The sequence below is a fragment of the Schistocerca americana genome, chromosome 2 (genome assembly GCF_021461395.2).
Source record: "Schistocerca americana isolate TAMUIC-IGC-003095 chromosome 2, iqSchAmer2.1, whole genome shotgun sequence".
In the NCBI taxonomy this organism is placed as follows: Eukaryota; Metazoa; Arthropoda; class Insecta; order Orthoptera; family Acrididae; genus Schistocerca; species Schistocerca americana.
Window position 1 is genome coordinate 485,445,135 of NC_060120.1, and position 22,743 is coordinate 485,467,877.

At 39.6% G+C, this 22,743-nt stretch overlaps 1 protein-coding gene across 1 annotated transcript in view; it reads right to left on the bottom strand.

The window, feature by feature from the left end:
* Nucleotides 1-5,232: 5,232 nt before the first annotated feature.
* The window catches only part of LOC124594115, a 217,269-nt gene continuing 199,758 nt past the window's right edge, over nucleotides 5,233-22,743 (bottom strand). Inside the window, exon 4 of the mRNA XM_047132472.1 lies at nucleotides 5,233-6,493. Coding sequence (XP_046988428.1) covers nucleotides 5,332-6,493 — 1,162 coding nt within the window. The 3' untranslated portion in view covers nucleotides 5,233-5,331. The remainder of the gene's footprint in view (nucleotides 6,494-22,743) is intronic.

A 22,743-nucleotide genomic window follows, 5' to 3' on the forward strand; every position in this document is an offset into this window, starting at 1 on the left:
TAAAAACTACTCAAGATTTAATAAGTTCTTCTTCTTCATAATATAGGCATTCTGATAATGAGAACTGACTTTCTCATGGTTGGAACTGAGCCAGAATAGGAAATCTCTTTCAGCAAAAACAAATGGTCAGTTTCTACAAAGAGCAAAAGAAAATTTTCATCTGAGAGCATTACTGCAGCATATACGCAACATGGCACAACTCTGATGTGGGTATACATGCATCGAAATGTAGGCAAGGAATTAGTGTAGCATTTGTGTCTTTCCAACATGCACTTAATAAATGCAGAAATGTGAACTACGGTGACATTACTACCAAATGCATCTAAACAGGATCAACATGTTGTTATTCTTCTATTGGCTGCTGAAAGACAAACAATGGTAGACATCAATAAGGGAATGAAGAATGTCTATAGGGCTGCATATTTGTTGAAAACCACCACTGTGGAATGGTGACAAGAGTGCTGCTGCTTCATGATGACATATGTCCCCATGTATTGTAAATGTCATAACACAGATGTAACGCCAGCTCAAGTGGGAGACACTTGCCCTGTAGTCCTTACATCTCCCCATTTGATTATCACACCTTCTGTCTCTAAAAGGCCTTCAAGGATCAACGATTCCTGTTAGACAAGGACGTGTAGCAGCGTTACGGACTTCTTGTGCAGAAGGACAGAATGTTTTACTAAACAGGTATCTTCAACCTGATGCACTGGTTGGATGATTGTCTCAATGTTAACAGTGATTTTGGCTGATTAGCATACCGATTCTGGGATATACGGTCTTTGAATGGAAACTTTTTGGTCGATGTTTCAGCAGGAAGGCTTTGCTCCCTGCCCTCCCACATAACTGTCAAAGGCTCTATTTTTTTCAAGTTGGAAGCTTACAAGACTGATACCATCTAAGGCACAAAAGGTCTACCTCTTGGCACATTCTGCCCCATTCAGTTTGATCTCCGAGCAGGCCTACAGCTGCAGCGTTTTCACTCTTGCAGATGAGTCTTGGTACAGGCACTTACCGTCCTGCAGTTAGTAGTAGTTTAGCTAGTAACATCTTGAGCAGAACATAGCAACAGTGTGCGCGTACACATGCCATTCATTCACTCAGTGAATACAAGTATCTCATGCTACAAATACAAACTAAGGGTGCCAGCTGTGCGGTAAGATTCACTGGAATCTCCCCCTGTGCTATCTTGATCTGTTCTACAATAGGTTCATGACTTCAGGAAATGACACCTGTCATCAGAGGATGAATTTGCATGTCACTCTACAGTATTTAAATGTCTCTCTACAGATTGAGTGTAGTTCTGTGTAGCTAGCTATGGTTTCAATATGTGTATTCTGTCACTGCATAACATCAGTGAAGGCTGCCCTCTGCTAAATACTGTGTTTTGGTTAATTCTTATTTCAGAATACATCAATATTTTCATTACTCCTGATTTCTTTCTCACCAGAATTACAATATCCTTCCACTTTTTCCAGTACCCAACAAATTTGGTACCCCCTGCAAGTAGGAATATTACTGACGCCTTATGCGGTCAAACACTGACTGGATAACTAATCAATTTAAAATTCACATAGCCTACTAACATTTACTGTGCTCACAAACTGGGACAAACTGGGACTGCAAGGGCTGTGGAAGACAGCACGGTGAGGTAGCCACAAGCTGCCTGCTTTAAGCTTTTTTTTTTATCATTTCTACCATAGTTGTTGAGCTGTTAATACCAAGATATGAAACAATGGATGAAAGAAGAATGATTAGCAGTCAAGAAAAACTTTTGTTGAAGAAAATTCACTTCAGAAAACAATAAAATTACAAGGAGACAAAACAGCTGGTTGGTCTCTACCTTCATGGGGTGAAATTCCAATACTGCCGATAGTCACATATAAATATACAAATATATTTTCTGATTTTTGGAGCTGTTACCTCATGGTACAGGAATGAAAGTTATTAGAAGGAGCAGCAGGTGACTCAGTTCAGAAGATGAGAGGGACACATGGGTTGTGAGGATGAGCAGGAACAAAGTCTTCGTTGGCATTATTGGAATTTCTCCTAACATAATTGCTGGCCAGCTACCTTCTCTCCTTATAATTTTGTGACTTTCTTTTCATGGCTGACAGTAGGTTCATGACTTCAGGAAATGACACCTGTCATCAGAGGATGAATTTCCATGTCACTCTACAATATTTAAATGTTTTAGTGGGAGTAGCTCTAGCTTCAAAGATCCCCCCCCTACAACAACATGCTCAAACAGTTGGCAGGATGACGATATTACAGTAATACATTTTAGTGCAAGAAGACCACTGTACACCATACCAGCAACTGGCAAGGATCGCTGGACCTGTTCATAACTGTAATCCACAACCACTACATAAAACACCATATCAAAGTGACAAACTTTGTTTTCTGCAGATGCCACAATTCTTTCCATAAGAGCAAACAGTACATTACTCCCAGTGCAAAAAATTCTAAAACCATTCACTGAACTAAGTATGTTGGGATTTCAGAAAGTAAATTACATATGCTGTCCCATGCTATGATAATTGAATCACAAAAGTGGTGTATGTTCCAGCTTTCCTGTAGATACAGTTCTTCTGCTGTATGAATAACAGGTGCATCACAGTATGGGAATGAAATAGTGCAGCAAGTGGAAACATATTCCAAAGCTGAAGAATGCAGGGAAGTACAATTCTGTGGTCAAATTGTCTAAATTGCACACAGATTCACAGTCAAATTCTGGCAGCATAAGGGTCAAATGCAATGTCACATCTACGTACAGTGAAACTGAGTCAACATTTTGACCAAGGACACACAGATATGGGCAATGCTGATCAGGAAGGAAAGCAACTGACATCAACCACAGATGACAATGTCCAAGCAATCTTTTTTGGTAATATGAAATAACATTTGAGGGATAGGGGTAGGGGTAGGGGTAGGCGTGGGGGTGGGGGTAGGGATAGGGGTAGGGGTAGGGGTAGGGTTGGGGTGAGGGTAGGGATAGGGGTGTGGGGGTAGGGCTGGTGTGGGTGAAAGGGGGGGGGGGGGGGGAGGGAAGAGATTTTCCAATAACAAAGATGTTCTCACCACAGTTCTTGAGCAGTTCCATGACCAAGTAGAAGATTTTTACAGTTGAGGAATTGGAAACTGGTAAAGCATACTGACTGTTGTTTACACAGACTTGGTGACTATGCCGAAAAATTAGGTCATGTACATGTAAACTATAGTGCAGCATTCAGTAAAAGTTATTTCCCTCCGATAATAATGTGTAACTTACTTTTTAAAAGTCTCTCATAAATAGCATTGTTACAGGCACAGGAACATAACTTTATTATGATTATGTTTCAACAAAGTTGCACAACATGAAGTGGGCATTTGAAAATGATGGGTGTACTGATATCAATAAAAAAAATTCCTATTTTTCAAGACAACCCTTTTTTAAAATACACCAACTGGAGAGTGGAATGCAAAACAAACTTGCATCAAGTCATGGAGGTGTTAAAAGCAATTCAATGAATTCACCTGTGAGTTGGGCACCTCATGATGAATGTGAGTAAAGTTTAGCACCATGTTGACAATGGAAACACATGTGGTCCACCTACAGATATGAGCTTGTCCCATGTGAATCTGCCTTGTTTCGCAACTGAAGCTTCAGCTGATAGATTGGTAATATTCTGTAGATGAAAAGATCCTTAATGAATGTGATGATCAAGTTTATCTGCCAAAAGACATTTAGAAAAAAATGGTTTATGACTCATTTTGAAAGGTGATGAGATACAGTGAGTGTAGCAAAATAGTTTTGAAACATTTAATGAACAGCATTGTCTTGACAAGCTATCCAAGTGCTTATTTTTACTACCCAATAATAGATGATAGTAGTTATGAGTGATGGGCAGTGGGAAGGAAATGCGATGTGAGATGCAAATGAAAGAGCTTATACTTTTTCATAGCTAGTCATACTCTTGTACATGATGAGACTTACGATTCATTTTTGCATATTTTTTTAAATTATGATATTAGTCCAAAAAATGATTCAAATGGCTCTGAGCACTATGGGACTTAACACCTGAGGTCATTAGTCCCCTAGAACTTAGAACTACTTAAACCTAACTAACCTAAGGACATCACACACATCCATGCCCGAGGCAGGATTTGAACCTGCAGCCATAGCGGTCGTGCGGTTCCAGACTGAAGCACCTAGAACTGCTCAGCCACAATGGCCGGCAAACACTCGTCCAGTTTTGACAGAAATGAGAGACATAGTTAGCTGTGGCTTAGTTTAAGAAATTCTGACATTTATTTTGGTAGAATGAGGCAAATTGTGACAGCTAGAACTAGGATGAAGGAAGGAAGGAAAATTTGCGTTTAACATCCAGTTGACACCATTAGAGACAGAGCACCTGCTCGAAATGTTTCAAGGACGGGGAAGGAAATCAGCCATGCCCTTTCAAGTGAACCATGGTGGAATTTAGCATCTGGAGCAATTTTGGGAAAATACGGAAAACCTAAATCTCAATGGTTGGACACAGATGAGAACCACTGTCCTCCTGAATGCGAGTCCAGTAAGCTGACGAAAGGGTCATCTTGCTTGGTACAGCTAAGACGCTCACTTTAGGACTCAGGCCCAGTTCTTTCCAAATATCAGAGCAGTATATTATTACTTCACCACTGGTGCAGGTTTAGAGGACAGGTGGCTGAGAACAGAAGTTTGTATTGACATTCTATTCAAATAACCTACACAAGCAGGAATCAGTCAGGCCCTTATGGTCTGCTAAACACAATACACCAGATCAGAGGCCTCAAATTGTAGAACTGGTGGGCCAGCTTACCAACCCATCACTTACAATGCTCAATACACTAAAAGACTGAGGAACAAGCACTTTGGCATACAGAGAGAGAGAGAGAGAGAGAGAGAGAGAGAGAGAGAGAGAGAGAGAGATAGAGAGAAAAGGAGGTGGGGAAAGCCGATGCTCATAGTGATTTCAATTGTTATTCTTTACTTTTGATCCCTTTTATAACTGGATGTCCATAATTTATAGTTGGTTCGCCTTTCTATGCTTTAATTGCTGTTTTGAGACTGTGTCCGTAATGTGAAAATCTGCTGCAACTACTTTCACCTGGGCTTCTAATTTCTGTTAACTTAGATATCCAAGTATGCAGTAAAATAATGAAAAACTTATAAGCAGATTGCAAAACCTAAGAATCACAACTTAAGCTCTTATTAAATCCATACTATGTTATATGAAAGTGAGTTGCATAATGACAGCACTCCAGACCAATTTCTAGTCTGTTGTCCAAGGACATTATTATAGTGTATAAGATAGGCCACATATCCATTCACAGAAAAGCACAACCTAATATCAAGAACAAGACAGAAATTGGAAACACTATATACACTGCCATTCGAGGGTAACAGCTGGAAATCAAATGCAATTTTCGTTCAGTCTCAATGGCACTGTAATGAGGCATTTCCAGTATTACCACTTCATTTGACCAAAAGGATAAATCAAAGTTGCATTCAGTTTGATTTATACAAGCATGAGTGTAATTAGTGTACTTGAATCTAGGTTTAAACATTTCAAATACTGCATTAATAGTATTATCAACAAAATCATTATCACTATAAAATATGTAATGGTAGTAGCCATCTTCTTGTACCTTATAGTCTACGATTGTTGTATATGTCATATTACTGGCACCTTTTGTACAATTCTGAGACGGTACAAGGTCATGCTCAAATACAGTGTGTTTCCCGTAACAACGCAGCAGTTCATTTTCAAAGCTTGACTCTGATGACTCCACATCATCTTCTGGTTCTGTGTAATTAGCAGCAGTACCACCATGAGCCATACCTCCATCCAACGCATGGACGTCCCTCCGCTGTCTTTGGTACTGTCCTTCATCACCAGCAACACTCACTTCTTTGCGTCTGATATTTCGAGCTCTACTTTTGGCATGTCGCATTTTTCTTGACGAATTAGCACTTGTGTCATTACTTTGATTCAAACTAGTTAAATACATGGAATCATTTGCATGTTTCTGTAAATGAGATCTGATCACCTCTAATGCCTGAACTTCTTCAGCACCCAAACTATCATCATCACTGTTCCCTGTATCACTCTGTTTCACTTCATCCAAATTTGGGATTTTTTCAATATTTTGCTTCAGTTGTTTGGGCAGTACAGGAAGAATTACTCTGTTCGTTCCCTTTGAAAATGAGAGCGGATAATCACCTCCATCGTCTGTTTCATCTTCTCCTTCAAACTGTTCAGCAGACTGTTCTGACATACCTTGGATATGAGTATCATGCTGTGGAACACTGCGTCCTTTCTCTGTAAGACTTTGTTGCTGTTTGTTAATCTCATACACTGTGATCCCTTTATTATAGAACCTGTCTACAAGAATTCTATCAGACACCTTTCGAACACCTTGGTCAATCAGGTCGCATTTCTTGAGAGTTTTGTCTCCCTTGACAATCAACATTCGTGCTCCAGGGTTGCTGTGGAAGAAAAGCAAAATGTTATGAACTGCCTATCAAAATTAAAAACCACACATTCACAATACTCTAAAGTGAGAAACAGGTATTTCCCTAATCTTCATACAGCAAAAGAATGTTTATTTCAGCAAGCTATCAGGGAAGCATGTAGGCAACATAGTTCCATTCATATTTTTCAGGCTAAAATTACCTTAACTAAGAACTTGTTACATCTTATAGTCTGGAATCAGTCCAAGACAAATAATAGAACCAAAACTCTCAGTTTAATGCAGATGAGCACGAAAAACAAACCCATAATGTTGGGTTACAGCATTGGTAGGGTTCCTCTTGACACATTCACATTGTTAAAATATCTGCATGTAACATTGCAAAGCAATACAAAATGGAACGAGCATATGAGGATTGTTGTAGGAAAGTCAAATGGTTGACTTTCGTTTACAGGGAGAATTCTGGCAAAGTGTGGTTCACCTGTAAAGGACACCACATAAAGGATGCTAGAGTCACATATTCTTGAGTACAGCTCGAATGTTTGGGATCTATACCAGGTCAGACTAAAGGAAGACATTGAAGCAATTCAGAGACGGACTGTTAGATTTGTTTCTGGTAGGTTCAAACAACAAACAAGTGTTAGGGAAACGCTTCAGGAACGCACATGGGTATCCCTCGAGGGAAGGATGTTCTTTTTTGGTAACACTATTGAAAAAATTTAGAGAACTAGCATTTGAATCTGGCACGTAGGCAACATAGTTCTATTCATATTTTTCATGCTAAAATTACCTTAACTAAGAACTTGTTACATCTTATAGTCTGGAATCAGTCCAAGACAAATAATAGAACCAAAACTCTCAGTTTAATGCAGATGAGCAGGAAAAACAAACCCATAATGCATACTGCAGGATGATTCTGTTGCCTCCAACATGTAAGGACGAAGATAACATACAAAAAATTATGGTTCCTACAGAGGCATACAAACAGTAGTTTTTCCCTCATTCTATTTGCGAGTGGAACAGGAAAGGAAATGACTGGTAGTGGTATGGGCTACCCTCCGCATCTCGCCATAATATGGATTGCGGAGTATCGATCTAAATGTAGATAGATATTAGCAACAGTACCTCACAACAAAAATGTCACTGTAATATAAGCATGAAGTTTCATTTTTAAGTGAAAAAAAAAATTGTAATTAGTATCTGCAGTAGGTTACAAAGAAAGACCTTTGTTGGAAAAGCTATGTAATGTTATGTTACATATAATTTTCTTCGCTTTCCAGACAGCCTAAATTAATCATTGCTCAATGATCCACAATGGAATAATCACAATATTATAAAAAGGATGAATTGCTACTCACCATACAGAGGAGATGTAGAGTCGCAGACTGACACAACAAAAAGACTGTTAAACATGTGAGATGCACAGCTGCCCGCAGTCTGGACTCAGTGGCCAGAGACAGCGGTAATTTGTATATGAGCTGCGCTTGTGTGTGTTGTCTAGGAGGCCTTTTGGACAAAAGCTCACATGTTTAGCAGTCTTTCTGCAAGGCCTGTCTGCAACTCAATATCTCCTCTATATGGTGAGTAGCAAATTGCCCTTTTCGTAATATTGTCAGTGTTCAATTTAGTAATCCCGGAAGCAAACACAGTGATGGAGGCAGACAAGCTGGTGTGGATAGTGCAGTGGAATAGTGCGGAAACCTGCCATGAAGGACATACATGATGCGTATTATGGCCAGACCTGTTGACAGACGGACCTTCTGCTTTCCATAGACTGATCCACACCACGAGTTTCATTTCTTCTCATGGGGTTCTGTGGAGGAGGAGGAGGAGGAGGAGGAGGAGGAGATTAGTGTTTAACGTCCCGAAGACAATGAGGTCATTAGAGACAGAGCACAAGCTCGGATTATGGAAGGAAATTGGCTGTGACCTTTCAAAGGAACCATCCTGGCATTTGCCTGAAACGATTTAGAGAAATGATGGAAAACGTAAATCAGGATGGCCGGAGACGGGTTTGAACCGTCATCCTCCCGAATGCGAGTCCAGTGTACTAACCACTGTACCACCACACTCAGTTCAAGATCTGTTCCCCAGTTATTACTGAGCCACTGTCAGCCAGTGAAGTATCCACACTGACAGTGTAGTGTAACGGTGTTGTCATTCCTGTGGGGACAAAGGACATTGTTACTTTTTTTCTCCCCCTTTACATAGTGTTCATTTTAGACCAGCATGGACCTAGCATTTCTGTAATACTGGCTGGAACAATTGTGTCTATACAAGGAACAGCAGGAAGAGCAGATGTAGGTACTGATGAACCAGAATGTGGATTTGCTTTGTCCCCTTGTCCACTAGTGGTGGGCTAGGCACCAGTTGTGCTGTTTTCTTCCCCGCCCCTGAAGCCTTTTGTAAGTTCTGATGAGTCTATGGAGAAGTGAGACAAATCCCTGGGCCAGTTCTTGTTGCACTCCCAGGTAAGGGTCTCATTGATCCAGGGGATAAGACTGCCTTGTATTTGTCAAGCAGTATCCAATACTTGAAGCTCTTCACTGAGCCCAAGAAACTCCCCTTTGACAAGCTCTGCTTATGCAGTATTTAAGGCACCATACATGTGTGGCGGCGGCACAGTTGCAGTTTGACCAGCTCCAGAATCATCGCGGGCAGTCATACGTGGCCTGAATCACTGATCTTCAGGGCTTCTTGTGCAAATGTTGTTTTGAGTGTCCCAAATGTGCTACCTCTTACGTAGACTAGCTAATTCGGAATGTGGTTGTCCAGTCAATATATGATACTCAAGTTCAGGCTAGGGTACTGACCTTGTCCAGCCCTTCTTTAGCCAATGTTGCCCAGGTTGCGGAATTGCATGAGCTGACGGCACTGGCAATGGATGTCTTTTATGATAAATGTTAGGTTCCTCAATTAGGTATGCATGATAAACAGCTCCTAGACTCCTACTGCTCCGCAGGGTATCCCAGCTGGCCTTGCCTCCTGCTGAGTCACCATGTGTTGATGAGTCCAGTGCAATGGCATTGCAGCACTGGCAGTCTTTGCCGATGATTGTGCCCTGACTGGCACTTGCCGCACATTTAACAAGACTGCAGACACGTGGAAGCCAGGTGTGGGGTAGGCCATCAGACAGACCATTTGGCAGCTGTTGGTGACAGCTGGTGAGCCATGAGTCAGGCGTCGGACACTCTTGTGTGTTTGCAGGATGCTGAGGCTGTCTTCAATGCCTTACACGTGTCGTTTTAGTGTATTTTGCTGACACTGGTTGTGGATGGGTGACCAGTCGAATTTCAAGCAGCCAAGGGATGATCAGCCTCACTTATTTAGGAACATACAGGTTCCTGGGGTGCCCGGTGTAACAGTGGCCACTATGTCACATTACATTCTACAGTAAACAGTGCATTCCTTTGTGGGGGAGCACTTTTCCATCTCCATGTGTTATAAGAATGTGGAATGGCAATTTACATAGTTAGTGGACAATTCACTATTGGTGCAAAATACTTATGGGCTTGATGATTTTTCTGTTTTTGGCTTCCAGATAGTTGGCAAAATGCATTTACTGTCTCAACCCATTCCTTTTCATGATTCGGGGTGCTTAATACGGTCATGTGGCTTGCTGTTTAAAACTGCCTTGGGTTGGGCAGAAAATTTCGAGGCACTTTTCCTCAAGTTGTTGGCAGTACCTAAATTTTGCCCCTTCTGTCTCATTCCCTTTTCCATGAGTGGCAAAGTAAAGGCCAAGTTGCAGTGTTAGCAGGATCAAGAGATCATTGCTACTTTGTTGAATCAATGGGCCACCCAACTGGTGGTGATTCAGAAGCCCAAATGCACAGGATGCATTTGTGGCGATTTTAAACATACAGTCAATGTGCAATGTGCTGCAGATTCATATCCAATTCCATGGCTGGTGGAGTTGTTGATGAAGTTGTTGGGGGAGGTTAGTATTTTTCATGCATCAACTTAAGACATGTTTATGTGCAGCCGGCCTTGGACGCAGTTTCTCAGACTTTCATGGTCCTCGACACCTCCTTTGGGCTCTACCAATTTAACTGCTAGCCTTTTAGGATCTTGTATGCACCAGAAATTTGTCAATGGTATCTGGAGCAGTTGATTCAGGAGATTCCCTGTTCCATCAATTACCTTGATGACATCTGGGTAATTGGCCCTACACAGGAGGAGCATTTATGGAAACTTAAGTCCATCCTTAAATGTTTCCTGGAGAATGGCCTTCATTACCAGCTGGAAATGTGCAGTTTTTTTCTCCCCAAAAGAGCGTTTTTGGTGTATGTGCTTAACAAAGATGGGATCACCTCTATGGACGAACAGATCAAAGCTACTGTCAACCTGCCAGCACCCAAGAACTCGAAGGAGCTCCAGTGTTTTTGGGTTAGATTTCATATTATGTTCATTTAATTCCCTGGGCTGCACACATTTGTCATCCTCTTTATAAAAAGGACTTCAGGTTTGTCTGGTCTGTGGAATGTCAATGAGCTTCAACCTCTTAAACAATGTTAGCGCTCTGCTCCCTGCCTGTCTTCTTTTATACCATGTAAACCTTTAATTCAGCCTGTGAAACCTCCCAGTACGAAATGGTGCGGTTCTGTCCCATTGAAACTTGAATTGCACCAAACAACCCAATGCTTAGGCATCAAAGATGTCCTCTGTGCAACATAATTATTCACATGGGGAAAAGGAGTCACTTTGCTATTATGTTTGGAGTTAAAAAAATGTCATGTTTTCTTGTACAGGGTAGGGTTCCTTCTTGTCACCAACTACAAGCCATTGGTTTCCTTATCTGGTCCTTAATCCAAGCTCCCAGATAACAGCAAATGTGGACCCTCTTTCTCAGTAACTAGTGCTCCATCACCAAACATGCCAGTGTTGATGCATTTGTGTGGCTATCAGTAGGTCCGGATTTGCAGTTCGATCATTAGGTGGCTCTGGTTCACGGTGGGTGATACCTTGCAGCAAACCGTCGGATTTTCCGTTGACAGTATGAGAGGCCATTATCACTATGGCTGCTGACCTGCTTTTCTGAAAAATCATTTCAGCTGTCGATGTGGATTGGCTGGAGCGCATCTCTTTGGGGGCACATATGGAATGCCATACGTTTTCCCCTCTTGTATGATTCAATCAACATTGTCCAGGGGTCTCGCAGCTCTGTGTCCTTACATACTCTACTTGCGCAGGGGTATTACTTGTATGAATGCACTGGCACACTATCACACCCACTGGCTGATAATCCATCATGACGTGGAACATCTGGTGTGGCCTTTTGGGACTTGTGCACAGAACTTGGCTGTACTGGTGTGCCAGTTTTCTTCTCGGCTGGTTCCAGAGCACCCTTAGGGCAGGGTGCATGTCAATTTTGCGGATCTATTTTTGGGCGATATGTGATTGTTGGTGGTTGATGCATTGTCAAATTTCCTGTATGTAGATAAGCTGTTCTCCACATCACTGACTCCCACTATTTGCATGTTGTTAGTTATTTTTGGCATCAAGGGACCCCTCAGGACTCTTTCATTCAATAACAGTAATAAATTTGTGTCAGGTGTTGGAAGAATTATGTGTTTGCAACATTATCCAGAATCTGACTGCTGCCATGTTTCACCTGGCCTCTAAATCACATGTGGAGCAGTAAGGGAATACATTTGAGATACACATGAAGAAGTCTGTTCTGCCTCTTCCCACAAAGGTGCATTGTCCAGTTTTCTGGCTACGTACAAGGCAACACTGGTCAATGAGTGCAGTCTGGTGGAACATTTTCAGGGGTGGGGAGTCTTGGATTTGTTGTATGTTGAGCCATGTTCCCTTGACCAGTGTAGTCTACCATGTTTTCTTCTCATGGCAACTGTTTGGGCCTACTCCTTTGGCCTGTGGCAGGGGTAGCTGCCAGGTGTCATGGTAGGCCACAACTCTCAGCAGTTGTTTATGGTAGATGTCAACAGAGAGCAGCTGACCCGTCATGCAAATCAGTCATGCTTGCGCCCCGTTGGGGCATTGCCGCCATGGCCTTCTGCTCATCTGAGTGGCAGTCCACCAATGGACTTCACTATAATTATTCCAGAACTGCCCAGTTTGAATTACATCTTAAGATTATTGTAGGTTCATTAATTAAATATTTTGTAGTGCTATCATATCAACATGAGTAACATGAATGTAACCAAGAATTCATCTCCATTCTGGAAACCAATTCTTTGCTTCTAAGTGTACCAGCCTCTTATATCAACATTTTAGCTACGTTATTGTGCTAGAAAATAGGCTATAATAAGGTGAAACATAGGTCACACTGTGGGTAAAACCGGTTTGTGGACCATACACTACAGAACTTTTCCCTCTATCATCTTCAAAGTAACCTCTCATGCTTGAATACAATAGCTACAATGATTTTTTCATTTGAAGAAGTGCTGCAAGTCAACTGTCAGTAATGTGTTCATTAACTGTTGATTCTGCTTGAATGTATCTAACAGAATGTAAACTTGAACTAGGCTTCGGATCAAGGTGAGAGAGAGAAAAGTGCATTGACTAGGCAATATGAAGAAGGACCTACAGGGAGGGAGATAATAGTTACATTTCTCTTTGTTGTGAAATCCTTCACAACAAACAAGCTAAGTGAAGGAATGTTGTCAGAATGAAATATTTAGGTGTCCTCAGGTATTTTGTGACCTTGAGATACAATTTTCTTTGGTCTGAAATATGAGGTCTGTTCAAAAATTTCCGGGTCATTCATAATTTCATGCCAATGGTGTATTGGAGCAAAATGTGGTTGGCATCCCTACACACATACCATTTGTTTAATGTGTAACTTCCAGAAGTTTCATTGTTGTAGGTCTGTTATTTATTGTTCTGTGCTGGATTGCGTATAATGTTGTGTCATACATTTACAAATTTCAAGATAAGATGGCAGAGTTAGAGGAGCAATGTGTTTGCATTAAATTTTACATGAAACTCAAGAAAACCTTTACAGAGACACGCCAAATGATGCAGGAAGCCTACACTGATGATTGCTTAAGCCATCCTCAGTGTTACGAATGGTTCACATGGTTTAAAAATGGCTGCATGGAAGTTAACGATGACCCTTGTTCAGGATACCCTTTGACATCTATTGATGACACTTATGCCAAGAACGTCAATGAAATTGTGTATGCCAATCAAAGACTGACTGTCCAAGAGATTGCAGAAGAAAGTGCCATTTCAGTTGTACCACGTCGTGAAATCCCAATGCAGTATCTTGGAATGTACTGTGTTGCCACCACGTTCTTCGCACAGCTCATGTCAATGCCAGAAAGACTTCACCTTGCAGTCTGCAAAGAGCTATTGCATCAAGCAAATGAGAGCGAGATGTTCCTTAAGAGAATCATAACTGGTGATGAGACATGGGTCTATGGCTATGATGTTGAGACCGCGATTCAGTCTTCACAATTGGTCAGGAAATGTTCTCCAAGACCAAGGAAAGCTCATGAGATCAGGTCAAATGTCAAAGCCATGCTTATAGTTTTCTTTGATTTTCAAGGATTAGTTCATCATGAATTCTTGCCACAGTGTCAAACTGTTAATACTGTCAATCAATGGTACTACTGGAACATGTAGCAACACTTGTGAGAAAATGTGAGAAGGAAATGGCCAGAAATGTGCAAGACAATTCATGTATCTTGGACCATGATAACACACCTTCTTATTCACCCCTGTTGGTGCGTGACTATTGCACAGAAAACGATATCACTGTGCTGCCTCATCTTTTTTTTTATTTCCAAAGTAGAAAACCCCATTGCAAGGATCCACATTTGCGATGACAGACAAGATGAAAGGAAATTTGCAGACTGAATTTCATACAACAAGACTGCTTCCGGAAATGGAAACAAGTGTTGGAAGACGTATATCAATTGTGGAGGAGAGTATTTTAATGGAGACCATGCAAAATGAGTAAAACATAAATGTACAAAAATTTTGTGGACAAAGTTCTGGAATTGTTTGAATAGACCTCGTAAAATGTAATAAAGATTCTTTGCTGGTTCAAGCCAGCCATTTCAAAAATTATAGTTGTACAAGGTGCAAAAAGATCAGAAATAATTAATACTATAATACTGCAAATAGAAGGATTGAAAAACAAACAAAAATGAGGACAGGCAACTACTTATCTATATAGCTGACTGATGCATGTTGCATAAACTCACACAATAGTAGAGAATTTTCAATACCTTTTGAGCAGCTACTCTGTGTTTCTTTTCAGTTCAACTTCACACATACTCAAAAAATGGACCCCATCTACAGTCACACTATTATGTATGTCTAAGTTCTCATTAAAGGTAAGTGGCTCCCTATCCTTGTTTACATTTATCAACAAGAAGTAAAACACGCATACAATCAGAAAAATGTCTGTGACCAACTGAGAGGGGGAATATTTAGAATCAGATATCTAATGCAAAAACTAACTACTGCTAGTGGTTTGAACAGAACATTCAATTTCTTGAAGATTATAAGATGTACCTCATAAAATGTTATTGATAAAGTCACTTAAGTGAAAAGACAATAGACAGTATATATGATAAGGTTGTTACATATGCAACAAAACTGAAGCAAAACGAAGAAAGAAGTTACAGCAGAAAGTATCTTTACAAAATTCTATAAGACGGCTCAGGTAGGATCTTGTGTCGCGATATTAAGGGGAGGTTTACTATCTTTTGGTTCAAAAAATCAATTTCTTTTTTAAATTGCATTTTTGGATCCATAAAAGTGTTTAGAATCCACCCCTGAAACGGTTTTTTTCAATACGGAATGGAAATGTTTGTTATTCATGGATGGAAAAAAAAAAAAGCACCTACCTGACATCGGCCTTTTTCACGCACCAGTTTTTTTTCTTTAGGAGGACAATTTATTGTACCAGTGCTTGGGAGGAAACACACAAAATTCAAATGAAAGTTTGAATGCGTGTGTTTGGAAGTTACCCACAAGTGATTGCATGAGTGCATTCTCATGCGAAGACTGTGGAGATTGAGATTTTCCTGCCAGTGAGCAGCTTCAACGGAGGGTATTCAGCAATTCTGAAGACCATGACAATAATGGATGTCACCCTGGGACTCTATTCGACGCAGTTCGCCAAGCGTTCGGATGACCACCAGATTCAAGCGCCCGAAAACCGCTTGTCACCAGCCGTACGAGCGGCTCTGGAGCAGCGCAGGATGGCCCAGATCGAGCAGAATACCCTCTATGAGGAAAAGGAAGAACTAGTTTATGGACCCGGAATAGCAGATTGTAAGTACGTTGCATAATATTGCATTTATACGTAGTCAAAACTGCAACGCATTTTTCTCAAAATGACTTTTTTTTATTGTATGGTATGGTAACTTCAAATCTACTGAACCGATTGGCATGATTCTTTGTTTCCGATGAAACTAATTAAATTGTCTAGGAGTTGTACCACCTTTACTCCGACCCATCAATTATAAATATTTTTACATGGCCGACGAAGTTGATAAATCAATGGAAAAAATAAATAAATAAATAGATAAAAACCCTTTTTTTTCAAATGGCCACCAGTTTGTTTCCTATGGTCCAAATAACTTAAGCGACGTACAACTCCTAAAGAATCTTATATACTTCACTAACGTCAACTCAGTTTTGATTTCAGATGAGCCGCCTGACCTGTGACATACTGCACATGGAGGTCTACATCGAAATTTCGTTTCGTTCTGATGGCACTTCCGCCTTCTTTGACATTTCCAGTCCAAAAAATTCCAGTTTGTGGAGGAAATATCAATAAACATTTTGACCGAATTTGACATTGATATCTATAACACATCCAGAGAAAAAAATTCTCAAACATGATTTTTTCAGGCCAAAGACAGTAAACCTCCCCTTAATAGTACCCTCAGAATTCTTGCAGATGATATTGTTATCTATAAAGGAGTACTATCAGAAAAAAAGTTGCACAAATGTCCAGTCAGGGCATGATAAAATTTCAGTCAGGTACAGAGAATGGCAACATGTGTTAAATGTTCAGAAACGAAAAATTGTCCACTTCACAAATGTGAAGAAACCCTATTATATCATTTAGTGGGAATTACCTTCTTCTATGCACTTCACAATGGTTTGCAGATTATCGAGGTACATTATGTTTAAATGGAGCTTCTTTAGCAGTTTAGGTTCTCATTCTGTTGGTCAAGTTTTACACTGGTGTCAAAAAGTTAAGTCCAATTAAGGACAGAAGCAAATAAAGAAGTTATCAATCACTATAAATGTCAGTCATGATTCTCCCCCAAAACATAACTGTCATCTATACAGGGGGCAGTTAATCACAATTTTGTATACACATACAATTCATAAACAACAGAAAGTAGTGCATAAGGAAAGAGGAAATATTCTCTTCACAATGAATTCTGTTCCATTTTGTATTTGTCCCGAGCACAAGATGTAGCCTGCATAATCATAGTAACACCATGGGAAGAGAGCAGTTGGTAATGATGGGTGTCATTTTGTGAGGAGGTTTTACAACAGACTGACATAAGAGAGTTTCACACTTTTTTTAGTGGTTGCATGAATATTGTTCATGGCACAAAGCACAGAGGTGAGATACTGCAATGACATATGCGACTTTTTGGCAGCTGTTGCAGTCTTCTTCTTCAAGGACAATAGTGCCTATCCAGAGAAGTGTTACACTGGGAGACACTTCCTTGTAGCTGAAGATTCCACTGCATGGACTGGCCACTGCATCTGCAGGTGTGAATCGTATAGAACATGTCTACAGTGCATTGGAAATTGTTATTAGCTGCCATCAAGGCTCTTCCCAACCTCTGGATTGCTCTTACACAGGAATGGAACTGCCTGTGAATATAGCTCTTGAACTACCTTATAGGGAGCATGTGCATCACCAAGAAAATACACAGAATCTGAGCAAGGAGTGGCAAAACAATGTTGAAATTTCACAACACGTGGCTCTGGTTACACTTGCTTCTAGTTAGCATGTTATTATGTTCTTAAGCAACTGATTTTTGGATTGTATGACATCAAACACAGGCACTTCTTACAAGATTTCTGCACAATAAACCTCAATAAAACACCAACAAGCCATCACCAACTCTAGCAACTATGTACCTATATGAATCAAGCACTTTTACACAGTTGAGTTAAATTGGCCAAAACTATCATCAATGTGGAGAAGCTGCTGAGCCTGACGAAGGAACAATATGATCTTGTTGTCACTTATATTATAAACTGATTAATGTAAATAAAGAATATGCCGGATAGGAAATCTATTAAATACAATAAAATCATTAGAAGCTGACAAGGTCCTAGTGTTACTGCATTAAATTAAAAGTGTGATGTTTTTCCAGTACTTTAAGGTTGAATAACAAGTACAGTACTTTTGTTCTACTGATTTTTGTTTATTTCAAACTAGTTTTTGGCTTATTAGACCATCGATAGGACACAACTGACTGGTGACTGAAACAGACACTAGTTCTTATGTAACCAAACATTATAAGTCTCTTAATGTTGAATTATGCTTTGCACAATGGACAATAATAAGTGCAATATATAATTAAACTACACAGTACTACAGGTTAAATAGTTACAAAGCTAAATTTAGTGAGGTCTTGACATTGGCTGGTAAACTGTTAAACTGAACACTCTTCATCCATGTTGTGCAACAAACATGCTTTTTAACATTATAAAATAAACTTTTGGCAATGGGTAGTATTACACACAATAATCAAAATACATAAACTAAGAGTGTTACTGCAACTCAGCATCTCCGCTATATGGTGAGTAGCAACTTTCCTTCTCATAATAGTGTTACCGGTTACGTGGTTATGATTCCATAGTTTGTGAGGTCGTGACATTGGTTGAGAAGTATATAAATGAGCACTAGTAACTTATGTTGTGCAAAAACCAAGATTTACATTGCAAATAATATTTTTACACAATGGGCAATATTAAACAAAGTACATGGTTAAAACACAAAATATTAAAATATTACAAGTTATATAGCTGAAGTTTCCGGGATAAGCAACGTTGTTGTTGTTGTTGTTGTTGTTGTGGTCTTCAGTCCTGAGACTGGTTTGACGCAGCTCTCCATGCTACTCTATTCTGCGCAAGCTTCTTCATCTCCCAGTACCTACTGCAACCTACATCCTTCTGAATCTGCTTAGTGTAGTCATCTCTTGGTCTCCCTCTACGATTTTTACCCTCCACGCTGCCCTCCAATGCTAAATTTGTGATCCCTTGATGCCTCAAAATATGTCCTACCAACCGATCCCTTCTTCTAGTCAAGTTGTGCCACAAACTTCTTTTCTCCCCAATCCTATTCAATACCTCCTCTTTAGTTATGTGATCTACCCACCTTATCTTCAGCATTCTTCTGTAGCACCACATTTCGAAAGCTTCTATTCTCTTCTTGTCCAAACTAGTTATCGTCCATGTTTCACTTCCATACATGGCTACACTCCATACAAATATTTTCAGAAACGACTTTCTGACACTTAAATCCATACTCGATGTTAACAAATTTCTCTTCTTCAGAAACGATTTCCTTGCCATTGCCAGTCTACATTTTATATCCTCTCTACTTCGACCATCATCAGTTATATTACTCCCTAAATAGCAAAATTCCTTTACTACTTCAAGTGTCTCATTTCCTAATTTAATTCCCTCAGCATCACCCGATTTAATTTGACTACATTCCATTATCCTTGTTTTACTTTTGTTGATGTTCATCTTATATCCTCCTTTCAAGACACTGTCCATTCCATTCAACTGCTCTCCAAGTCCTATGCTGTCTCTGACAGAATTACAATGTCATCGGCGAACCTCAAAGTTTTTACTTCTTCTCCATGAATTTTAATACCTACTCCGAATTTTTCTTTTGTTTCCTTTACTGCTTGCTCAATATACAGATTGAATAACATCGGGGACAGGCTACAACCCTGTCTCACTCCTTTCCCAACCACTGCTTCCCTTTCATGCCCCTCGACTCTTATAACTGCCATCTGGTTTCTGTACAAATTGTAAGTAGCCTTTCGCTCTCTGTATTTTACACCTGTCACCTTCAGAATTTGAAAGAGAGTATTCCAGTTAACGATGTCAAAAGCTTTCTCTAAGTCTACAAATGCTAGAAACATAGGTTTGCCTTTTCTTAATCTTTCTTCTAAGATAAGTAGTAAGGTTAGTATTGCCTCACGTGTTCCAACATATGTTACCAAGTCCATGCGGAAGTCCTACATATAGCTGACAAAGGAAGAAAACTAAGCCTTTTAGAAGCACTTGAGATAAACAGATATTAGCTCAAAAACTCTAACTGGTTCTAAATGATTAATTGCAGCTGAGTACATATCCCCCTTTTAAGCTTCACAATGGTAACATAAGCAATGTAAGGAATAGGAAATTGTGTTGTGTTTTGATTTTTGTAGCAGTATGTGTCAGTGTGTTGGTATGCGACTGGTTGATTGCATCATGTGAAGCTTAAAAGGGGGATATGTACTCAGCTGCAATTTATCATTTAGAACCAGTTAGAGTTTTTGAGCTAATATCTGTTTATCTCAAGTGCTTCTAAAAGGCTTAGTTTTCTTACTTTGTCAGCTATATGTAGGACTTCCGAATGGACTTGGTAACAGTGTCTGACTTATGTAATCTCCAGCTGCATTTGTGTTCAATCAGCCTAGTTGTTTTGGCCTTGCCTGTCTGTTCAATATACAGTTTGTTGCAGCCATTCCCAATCAATCAGCCTAGCTGTTATGGCCTTTTCTGTCTGACCAATATACAGTTTGTTGCAATCATTTCCAATAACGTTAAACCTGGGAGACAGTAGTTCTCTCTCTCTCTCTCTCTCTCTCTCTCTCTCTCTCTGTGCGTGTGTGTGTGTGTGTGTGTGTGTGTGTGTGTGTGTGTGTGTGAGAGAGAGAGAGAGAGAGAGAGAGAGAGAGAGAGAGAGAGAGAGAGAGAGCGGGGGTTAGATTTACAGAAGTTGTATAAGCTAATCAGTTGATCATCCTTTATACCAGTCTGTTCACTGCTCAGTGTCTCTTCTATTCTCTGATCTATCCTCACTCACATACCACATGTCATTACACCTGCTATGTACAAGTGCTCAAATGCCTCAAATGCCTGATCACTACTTGTCTGTGATAGTTTCTGCAAATACTATAAAATACATTTGTTAATTACACACTAACCAACTTTCCTCAAAAGGCACAAAATAGGTCATCAGTGATACCACATTATCATAGTTGTGTAACATACACAATTACGCATGGAACAAGTAAAAAATCCATCAAATGTACATACTTAATAATACCACAACAGAAGAATGAGTATTAATGAATGAAATACTCAACATAGCTGAAAACTGCACAGCTCTCCAGCTAAATGACTGTGAAATGCAACAAGGGTGTCACATATTCAAGGAAGTGTATGCTTTTTGTAAGGTGTAGTTCTAATTGAAGGTAAATGAATATGCATATCTGTTCACTGTGTCTTTATTGCTCTTATTAATACACAGCAATGTCTGAAGTTTAATCTCCCGCTGTTGAAGACATCCTGAGGGACTATGGAGACAGCTGATTGATTCATTCGCCAATATTTTTATCAACGCAATAAAATCTACAATTTACCCACTTAGCCTGCTTAAAAAGCTGAACTATTAGTCGTAACCAAGCAATGGATATTATGACATGACATAATCCAAATACTGCTAGAGTCCAATGAATCACATTGATGTATGCCGTGAACTTCATTTGGCAAAAAGAGTTCAAAGTTTCCCTCCTGTTCAGCTCTATAGCTCATTATCCATAAAATTTATGCCTTTCCCTTTTTAATGTCACTCTTGTGTTTTTGAATATCAATGGCAACTCTATACATTCTATCATATTAGTGGTTGTACATCAACAGAAGATTAAATGTTAGATGAACAAGTTTCATTACTCCCTAGTCTCAGGGTGTGATCTACTACTGCTGATTTTTGTCCCTGTTGGCCAAATGATAATTGCCCTTGTGTTTCTTGAGCCTTTGTACACCATACTCATGTTGTGGGTGGTGGAGAACACTGTCCTTACTGGAATTCAGGTGTTGACTTGTATGTTTTGTTGATTTGAACATTGTGTCACTATCATGTTTTCTTAGCATTCTACTGATACAATCTATGATTATTTTAACAAAAGGATGAAAACTTTCCCTTGAACTTGTTGTGTTGCACTATATGCTATAGATTTAAGGACATAGTACTCTATTTATGTACATTTATGTACAACTGATGGATTTTTTTACTTGTCCCATGCATAATTGTGTATATTACACAACTGTGATAATGTGGTGTCACTGACAACCTATCTTGTGCCATTTATGTGAAAGTAGTTATCAAATGGTTTAGCTGCTGCTTCATATAATGTGGCAAAATGTAAAGAAGAAAGAGGAATACTGCACTAAAATCCAAGACATATTACAACTACAAAGAAGAAAAGAGAGGTTAAAATAGATCTCACAACTGCAATACTTAGGGCAATGAACAAGCTAATAAAAGTTCCTTTCTTCCATAAGTAAAAAATGTCTCATCAAATCACAGAAACTGCCAAAAATTCACAAATTAGGCATTTCATTGAGAATTACTGTCAATTCTATTGCATATACAACCTACAGGATTGCCAACACTTGACCACTATGATGCATAATTTCTCATCACTTTGGGGGAAAAATTATAAAAACCCTTAAATTAAGCGTAGGAAATATTATAAACCATTCTGAAATTTTCTGCGTCTCTTTAAAAAGTGTTTCACATCACACTTCTTTCAAAGGCCTGACAAATTCTATGAGCAAACTGACATTTTGGATATGTGGAACTCACTCAGTGCAGTTGCAACTGAATTTATATATACTAAATTTTAAAGTAGTTGCTTTTTGTACAGAAAAAAATGACCAACAAGTGGGTTTTGGTTCATGCATGACACATGGCCGAAAGAGAAAATGAGCACAGTGTTACATTTTCTGAATCGTATTAATTCCTAGATAAGTTTACAATGGAAAAGAGAGAAGGCACAGATTTGAATTTTGAGAACACAACTACCAAGGAGAAAAGATGAACTAAAGCACACAAAATGTATAGAACGTCTGCTCACACAGACTGACACCTTCACAAATCACCATTACTGAAAGAAGAATACAATAATTGAGGCACTTATGAACTGTGTGAGAGGAAAATGTGAGCCACAATAACTGGAGGAAGAATGGTCCCACTTGAAAAATATTTTTAGAAGTAATACCCATTCTGTCAAAGAAATA